General features: G+C 35.3%; 1 protein-coding gene across 1 annotated transcript; it reads right to left on the bottom strand.

The window, feature by feature from the left end:
- Window positions 1–6,315: 6,315 nt before the first annotated feature.
- LOC6582768 (ornithine aminotransferase, mitochondrial) lies at window positions 6,316–9,558 on the bottom strand. Its single transcript, XM_002008423.4, has 3 exons — window positions 9,137–9,558; window positions 6,662–7,476; window positions 6,316–6,597 (listed from the first exon to the last, which is right to left on the bottom strand). The coding sequence occupies exons 1-3, from the start codon at window positions 9,454–9,456 to the stop codon at window positions 6,437–6,439; spliced, it is 1,296 nt and encodes a 431-aa protein (XP_002008459.1). The 5' UTR covers window positions 9,457–9,558; the 3' UTR covers window positions 6,316–6,436.

Below are 9,558 nucleotides of genomic sequence, written 5' to 3'. Positions count from 1 at the left end.
ACCTTACAAAAAATGAGTTTAACATTTGCTGTAATGTTATTAACAGCGTGCAATAACAGAGAACAGCTGTTGTACATCGATTATTTCGATAAATATATTTTGAATTCAAGCTCGTTGCTTAACCAGTTTGAATTTTCAAATAGGATACAACAGCTTTAGGCGTTTTGTGTCTCGAGGTACTGTTGTATTGATATTTCAATGGTTTTCGCAATATTTAAAAATAATTAATTAATTTGTATTGCATATAAATTATTATATTATATATTATTTATTTATTTATATACATATATTATATTATATATATATATGTGTATATTTATTTATTGGGAGCAAAACAATTTTTGATTAATGCGGCTTGGCTGTTAACAATAATCATAGTGTAAAATAAATTCATTTATGAGCAATACAAAATTGACGAATATTTTGAACATTGCGCGAGCTTGAAATTTACAGTTTTTTACAGTTTGATATAATTTAAATTTTTTTAGCTTGAATTTTACACAATTTGACTGCAGCCCATTAAATTCAAGCAAAAGCCAATTAAAATTATGCGCTTCATTACATGCGACACCTTTTTACGCAATCGGCTAGTCCCCACATGCAGCACAACACAACACAACAGAAAAAAGTTTAACTTCATAAAAATTGACAGCCCTTATAGTCGGCAACAATAAAAATAATAATAATATAAAAATACAATAAAAAAAATGCAACTTCAACGCTCGTCACATGGCATCACGCACATTTTAATATGCAGTCAGCATGCTGCAGGCAAAAAAAAAAAAAAAAATGGAAAAAAAGAAAGGACACTCCAGGACACAGTTGTACGCAGCCCTTTTGAACTCATTACATGAAAATCAATTTTTGGTTTATTTTTGCCGCATGGCCAACACGGCTCTGCCACAATTGCATGTCATTTTTTGTCAATTACATCGAGAGAGAAAGAGAGTGTGGGAGAGAGAGATAGAGAGATATACGGTCAATTGCCTAATTGCGCGGCTCCCGGGCAGACAAACGCGTCGAACTGAACTCCCAACGACGAGTTTTGTAAATTACTCCACACATGTTGCTGCTGTTGTTGTTTGAGCCTTTTGGGCTGTTTAATGCACGTGCCTCACTCGCTGCTGCCATTTAAAAATGTGCTCGCAAAAAAGGAGAAGTCAACCATTACGTGCTCCGATTCGCTCTCCGTATGCAAAAACAAATGACAGTCGGGCGTTGCCGACTACAGAATACTCAGGCATGGTCCCAAAAGCTGCAAAATCCATTTTACGTTTTGCCACACCCCCAATTGCTATTATTATTATTATTATTATTTTTGTGCATATCAATAGTCTTTAAATTTGATGTTTCTAACTGTAAATCTATAGTATATTCCTCTTATGCCTCTTAGGCCCCTTATTAACCAAAACCAATAGACTCATTTTACTTTTGTGAATGAGTATGAAAACTGTTTAGTATGCGCCACAGTTCACCAACTGAAGAGTCATTCCCATTCCCATTGCCTCTGCTCTGCTCTGCTTTGGTTTAATTGTTCGCCTAGCCATTCGGGCAATTGAATTTTGTAGCCAGCAAACAAGTAAAGCAAATAATCGTCTGGTTAGCCACAAAGCGCAAAAGAAAGTAAAACCATTCAAATAACTAAGCTCAATCTTAATGTAATTATCACAGCAACCAAAAAAAAAAAAAAAAAATACGTTTATGGCCAGCTTCAAGATTATTAAAAGGGGCCCGCGCCATCAAGTCATAAGCATAAAAATATTACAACTCACAAAATGTTTTCACCCCACAGAAAAAAAGAAGGCGAAAAAAACAGCAGCAGGAAAAGTCCTTGTTCTTGTCCTTGTTGTTGGCTTTTGTCTACTTTTCACCCTCATTTTGCGGCTGCTTGTAATAAGCTACTTTTGCATTGCTCTTTATTTTATCATTTGACTTGCACCACCCAACCACATTTTATTATCTTTTTTTTCGCTTCCCTTTCTCTTTCTCTTTATTTTCTCTTTTTTGGTTCTTCTGCAAATCCCTTTAATCAAAGAAAATTGGCTGTTCACACATGTGAGCCTTGGGCTTATTATGAAACGTTGTTTCTTTTTTCTTTTTTTTTTTTTTTTTTTAGCTCCTAGTTAAGCTCTAATAAATTTACGAGCATTTAGCCAAAAAACAATAACAATAACAAATTTGCACAATTTGCTATTAATATTCTGATATTTTAGGTTGATGAAAAACATAAAATAAAATATAAATTTTTATGGGAACAGAATATATTATATTTGCATTTAATATAGGCTAAATAAGTTTTTTATTTCCTTAATTTTTTAAAGCATTTTTTATTGAGTCTATTTAATTTAATTTAATTTTTTTATTACTTAATTATTAATTTATTTTTTGTATTTGATTTGTATTTTGTATTTGATTAAATTTTGAAAATTTTGTATTTACGTATTATTTATTTTTTAATTATTTCTTAAATATTTTATTTGTTTATTAATATTTTACTATATATTTTTATTTTATTTTTGTATAAATTGTATTTATTAATAAAATATTTATTAATGTCCTTTATTTTATAAGAATATTTATTTTATTTTCTATTATTTTTGTATTATATATTTTATTTATATACAATTTTTTAAAATTCCTTTAATTTTATTATATTGATTTATCAAACTTTATTTTTGTTTTAAAATTTAATCGTAATTTACAAAAAATGCATATTTTATACGCATAAAATAATAATAATTTTTAAGTATAATATCTTATCGGGAATTGATTAGTCGAAAAATTCAATCATATTAACTAACAATTATAAAACCTTAAGAATTATAATTATAAATTTGTATGCTTTTAGTATGATTTTAGCTCCATCAACTTTTCTTACCATCAGCTTTAAGTTCTCTCTTAATTCCAACGATGATTGTTCCGCTTACACAGAATTTTCCGTGACAATTTCCACGTAATCTAAACCATTTCAATTTGCCAGTCTGAGTCTGTGGCTTCAAGCCAAAAAGCTAGCGCGACAAACCATCAACTTGGCTCGCATCTAACCATGCCTACTTAATGCGACCCTTGGCAGTGCGCCCACCTCCATATCACCTGACAAGTTGTACGCCCCCGCCCACCGCCGTCCTCTACGGGGTGTTTATTCTTCAAGGCTCAAGGCTCAGCTGCTTGTCACTTGCATATTGATTTTAAAGATTTACAACGGGCACAGCGTAAAGCCAGGCCAGGCCAGCCCAGGCAAGGCGAAGCAGCCCAGGCACAACAGGTGACAGTCAGCGCGACTCTCATAAGTAGGCAACAATTTGGGATACCCTGTAAACATGGTAGTTAAAGTTTTTTAGAGTTTTAGCGAGTGGAAGATACGATGATGTATATGTATATAATATTAGAGAGTGGAAAATGAGAAATAGGAGAGTATAGCTACAGCTGAGTGGACCGTTGAGAGCTGAGAGAGTCGCTCGAGCTCTACTCAAATATTTGTTGTGGAAGTGGAAGGAGGTTGACGATGTAGTCCTGTAGATTCTAAAGTAAAATAAAATAAATAATTAAAATATTATTGAAGGATTTTATCTATATATGTATATCTCCTTACATTTCATATTACTTGTTTATGAATTAATAATATTTTTAAAACTATTATATATATTTTTTTATTTTTTGTAAAGTTTTTGAATTTGTGTTATTGTAGATGAGAATATGGGCTCTCGATTTTAAGCTCCTACATAGACATAACCTACATAGACAACATTTCCTTTAATTTCTTTTATATTTTTATAAATATATTCCTATAAAGCAACTAAAAATTTAATATTTTAATATTTTAAATACTATATATTTTTATATATTTTATATAAATATATTTTTTAAATAAAAAAAAAATGTTTTTAATAATATTTTTCAAATTTTATATTTTATCTCAGCTAAAACATATCCTTATTAATATATACATTTTTATAAGCAGTTGCAATATTTTAACTTCAAATGAAATCAAAGAGTATTTTCTAGTACATCACATGCAGCACCAAAAAGTCTTCTCCCATTTTTTGGTACTTGCCGCCCCATTTGTTCGAGCTGTCAACAAGGTGCCAGAAACTGCCTTTTGGATGGGAGGGGGCGGCGGCGCCAAGCGTTTCGATTTGTGATTTTTATCGCGTTGTATTTGATTTTTATTATTGTTGCTGCAATTTGCTGACAGCAATTGAAAAGCAATTGAAAGCGATATGCCAAATAACAAGCGCAGTGAGCCAAGGAAAGGCAGGTGGGGAAGGACGAGGATAGCAGCAGGACAGCAGCAGAAACTGTTGAACAGGAGCTGCTTGGCTAATTAAAGCTTTGGCCATTTAACAAAAATACATATAAAAATAAAATAAAATACTACTTAAGCAGCAGCCCGAAGTGCGAATGGGTCATAAAAAACAATGCGATAAGCAAACTTGGGCCTCGGGGTTGGGGCTGAGGGTCAACTAAATCAAAGCTGCCTCAGAGTTCAACTCTGGGTTAATGCAACGTCTTTCAGGCTGCTTTGAATGTGAATAGAAAAGATGCAGACCGAGGCTTATCGCGCACACACAAAAAAAAAAAAAGGACACTGTCTGCTGTGCGTGTGTGTGTGTGTGTGTGTGTTTTGGGTAGGTGGTGTCAAAAACCACACGCCGCTTGGCTGCCTTTTGTCCTGGCACTGGGTACTCGTGTCCTTTTGCCTTTTGTCCATAATCTTTGGCATTTTATCGCCGTCCATCTGCTGATGTCTTTATTAAAAATAGGAAAGAATACAACAAAAAACAGAAGCGAGAGAAAGTGGAGCAAGTGGCGGAAAAAAATGCAATTTTTAGCCCATTTTTTGTGGGTTTTATTGCCAGACAGGACACAAGTTAAGCATTTTATTAGCAGCGAACTTTGCAACTTCAAACTTGAAGATGTCTGTGTCTCCTGCTGCTGTTGTTGTTGTTGTTGTCGTTGTTGTTGTTTGCCTCAGTCTCAGCAGGCGCTTCACATAATTAAATAAAGCGTTAAAATTAAAAATCAAGATTTCTCTAGATTTTTTTTTATAGGTTTTGTCTGAAGCTGGCGCATCCTTTGGAGCAGCCGTTGCCACCCGTGCGATAAGCGGCGAACATTTTCGCAGTCCTTGGCCAGCTGAGCAACCCTGCTCCAGCTCCTGCTCCTGCTCCTGCCCCTGGCCCATTCCAGTGTTAATTCGTTTTTTATGCTTTTCTGCCTTATTCTTTTAAAGTGCCAAAGTCCTGAAGATAAGACGAAAATGTAGCGACATTTTCCGCCTTGTAATTGTCCCGTGCAGGATGCGCGATGTCCAAGTTTATTGCCTAACGACCGCGGCACGTTCCCATCCACTGTGGTCTTTTTATATTTTAATTAAAAAATCTGGAATGCCAATCTTAATGTTGACACACTCACCAGCTAAAGGAAAGTGAACAGAGAATGGGACTGAGAATGACAGAGAGAGTGAAAGGGATGGAGTGAAGTGGGGTTGAGTCGTTATTGGCATTATGAAATGAAAATGTTTTTGAAACGCCCATTGGCACATTTTGTAAGCGGGTTCTTCTTTCGCTTTAGGTATTTAACTTGTTATAAAAGAATTTAAATATAATACAGTTACAAATTAGTCGACTAGAAGATATTTTGAGAAAAGGGCTAGAGGACGATTAGCAGGAGTCGATAATAAATACAGAATTGTTTGTAGACACTAATCTGCTCATTTTCTTACTTTTTTAAACAAGTTTTTTATTTCGATTTAAATTTGTTTCTAATTTTCTTCAGACTATTATTTTATATTGAAAAGCTACATTTCCTACTCTTCTCTATTTTCTGAACTCCTCAACTGTTTGGGCTTCTTTAATACCTTCTGCTCCTACTTTTCATGTTGATTCAACTCCTCCAACTCTCTATCTTTTCCTTTTCCAACTGCTCCTCCTAATTCGCATCTTTCTCCTCCTTCAAAAACCCTTCCTCCATCTCCTGCTTCTTCTATTACTTTTTCTATTCGTTCATTTATATTAATTCTTCTACATCATCTCCGCTTACCTCTCCTTCTCCCTCACCTTCACTTCTCTTTGACCTACTCTTTCTCCTTCACCTCTTTCCTGTTTCCACTCAGCCGCATTCTCTTACTCATCCTTCTCATACACCTTTGGCAACACCTTATTCGTTTCATTAACATTTCGTCTCTTTCTTTTCTTAATCCTCTTCGTATTCCTCTCTCTCTCTCTCTCTCTGATAGAATTCCATTTTGACTTCAATTAGGAAGTTAAAAATTCTTTTATTATCAAAATTTTGCATTTACATTATAATTATATTATTTAGAATTTGTGTACAAAATATATACATATAATAATATACATTTCTCAGACTTATTCTTAAATACTCTTACATAGCTAAACATATCTTAAATGCTATACTTATAAATAGTATTTAGGCTTTACATATTAAGAATGGTCTTCTTGATAATATCAATGCTCTCCAGCATCTGGGCCTCATTGATGACCAGAGGCGGGGCAAAGCGGATGATGTCGCCGTGGGTGGGCTTGGCCAGCAAACCGTTGTCCCTGAGCTTCAGGCAAACATCCCAGGCATCGTATTCTACGAGAGATCAAAGATGGAGAGTTAGTTTAATGAAAGATGAGATAAGTAAGATTCGACTTACTGGAATTAATGACAATGGCGTTGAGCAGACCCTTGCCTCTCACCACCGAGACCACCTCCTTGGGCAGCTTGGAGAGCTCTCCGCGCAGGAGTTGGCCCATCTTGAAGGCATTCTCAGCCAGACGCTCCTCCTGCAGCACCTCCAAAGCAGCGATGGCCACACGGCAGCCAAGCGGATTGCCGCCATAGGTGGAGCCATGCTCACCCGGCTTGATGCACAGCATCACTTCATCATTGCAGAGCGCAGCCGAGACGGGATAAACGCCGCCAGAGAGCGCCTTGCCCAGAATCAGTATATCGGGACGCACTTCCTCATAGTCCACGGCCAGCATGCGCCCGGTGCGCGCCAGTCCAGTCTGAACTTCATCGCCGATCCAGAGCACATTGTGCTTGGTGCACAGCTCGCGCACCTTGCGCAGGTAGCCCTCGTCCGGCACCACGACGCCCGCCTCGCCCTGGATGGGCTCCACCATAAAGGCGCACACCGTCGGATCCTGCAGCGCCTTCTCCAGTTGCTCCAAGTTATTGTAATCGATCAGCTCAAAGCCGGGCATATATGGACCGAAGCCCCCATAGCTGCTCGGATCACTCGATGCTGAGATGGCCGCCAATGTGCGGCCCCAGAAATTGTTGCGGGCGAAGATGATCTTGGCCTTGTTCTCGGGTATCTGCTTCTTCACATAGCCCCACTTGCGAGCCAACTTGCAGGCCGTCTCACAGCCCTCCACGCCTGTGTTCATGGGCAGCACTTTGTCATAGCCAAATAATTTCGTAATATATTCCTCATATTCGCCCAGCACATCGGAGTAGAATGCGCTGAAAGAAAAAGTTGTTAAGAAGATTAAAGATTAGATAAATGGAAACAAGTATATAAATGAATCAATATAGTATATGTAAAAAAAAAAAAAAAAATTAGAAAAAAAAAATTAATTAAATAATTATCTAAAAAATATATATATATAAAAATAAAAATAAATAAATAAAATAAAAAATAAATAAAATCAGCAAAAAAATAATGGAATGAGGAAACAAGTATGCATATTAATGAATCATACTATATTGATTGATATTGATATTGACGGTAAAACTATCATAAAAAATTAAGAAAAAAAAAATAAAATAAAAAAAAATAATAATAAAAAATTAAAACGAGCAAAAAAATATAAGTAAATATTATATCATTATATAATTTTATATTAAATATATTAAGGTATCTACTGGCTCGCTAAGCATTAAAATGATGGCGTTGCAGTTCTCACACCTGGTCATTCCTCATGTACATAGGTAGATCATATTTCGAGTATTTATATTTATATAGAATAACAAAGTACACGTATATATTAAAAGAAAATGAGAAAAAAGTCTTCAAAAAACCTCAAACATATTTTAAAATTTCTATTTAAAAATCCAAGATTCAGTCACATGACCTTAAACAAAAAAAATCAAGTCTGATGTGTTAATCGCATCCTGATATTTTGCTATATTGATAACCCCTAACACTACACAGCCAATCGAGCTTATCTGAAATTGTTTAACGCTCGACAATTTGCACTCTACAAATCATTATTATAAATTAAATATTTTTCTTGAGCAATTTCCGGTTAGAATTGGTTTTCAATCGAAAAATTTCATTGTCAGGTATTAATGCTTCACAAGTTGGGTCATTAAGAGCAATTAAATGATTTATTGATGGTATTATTTAAAGCGACTTAAGTGTTTTTTTATTTGCAGCTCCTTAAAAATTCAAGTGCTTTCAATTGCTAATTGCATATGCGCTATATACATACATATAATATATATGTGATAAGAAACATTTTGGTTTAATATATATGTTAAATGGTTCAATGATAATTCATTTATTTCTATTAAATGTAAAATTTTGTTTTCCATATATATTTACTGATAAAACTATTAAATATATATTATGTGAATTATCAAAAATTTCGTTTCCTGCCAATTTTTTATTTTTATTTTTAAAGTCAAAAAAATTTATCTTATCCTTAATTTACTCATTTTTGTTTTATTTATAGATTTAGCTTGAAGTCTTCTGATTAGGTTGTTAAAATGTGTTTTTATATTTCTTTTAATCTCAATCTAAGCACATTAGACTTTGACGGCAAAAATTTTAAAACATAATTTTGCGCTTTAAGAGGGGTTACTATACACATAATAAAAATAAGTTAGCAACATAAAACTGCCCTCTAATCAGTGATAACCAAATAATAAAAAAAAGTCACTTGACATTGATTACGAACTGCAATCAATTTGGGCACACAGCAACAATAATAATTCAGAAATATCAACAAAAACAACAACGGAACAAACAAAATCAAGTTCAATGAAATGTTTAAAAATAAAGCTCATAAAGCTTTGGAGCAACGTGCTCCGATAAGCTTTAAAGGGGGGCACGTCCCGCAGCAGCATACAATTGTTTGTTATTTTTCTTCTTCTTTGTATTTTTGGTTGTTTCACTTACCGTGACGTGAGTGCTAGTTTTTTTGACTGCTCCGTGAGTGCCTGGATAATCTTGGGATGACAGTGACCTTGGTTAACTGCGGAATAGGCGCTGAGGTAGTCGTAGTAGCGTTTGCCCTCCACATCCCACACGTGCACGCCCTCGCCCCGGCTAAGAGCCACGGGCAGCGGATGATAGTTGTGTGCTCCATATTTTTGTTCACGTGCAAAGACCGCCTCGGAGCGGCTGGTGTTCGTTGGGCTCGTCTCCTTGGGCTGTGATTTCTGTGCCATGCAGCTCAGGCGGCTGGCAATACCACGTGTACTCAGTTTGGAGAACATATTCGATATGGTTCTTAATTGAAATATGATTACAATTCGTTGAGCGGATCTGTCACACCTTCACACTTGATCGCTGCCAGCGGCTTACTGAAAGTTCGCTCG

This window comes from Drosophila mojavensis, unplaced genomic scaffold, assembly GCF_018153725.1.
Source record: "Drosophila mojavensis isolate 15081-1352.22 unplaced genomic scaffold, ASM1815372v1 contig_74, whole genome shotgun sequence".
Lineage (NCBI taxonomy): Eukaryota > Metazoa > Arthropoda > Insecta > Diptera > Drosophilidae > Drosophila > Drosophila mojavensis.
This window is presented reverse-complemented; position numbering and strand designations above follow the sequence as displayed.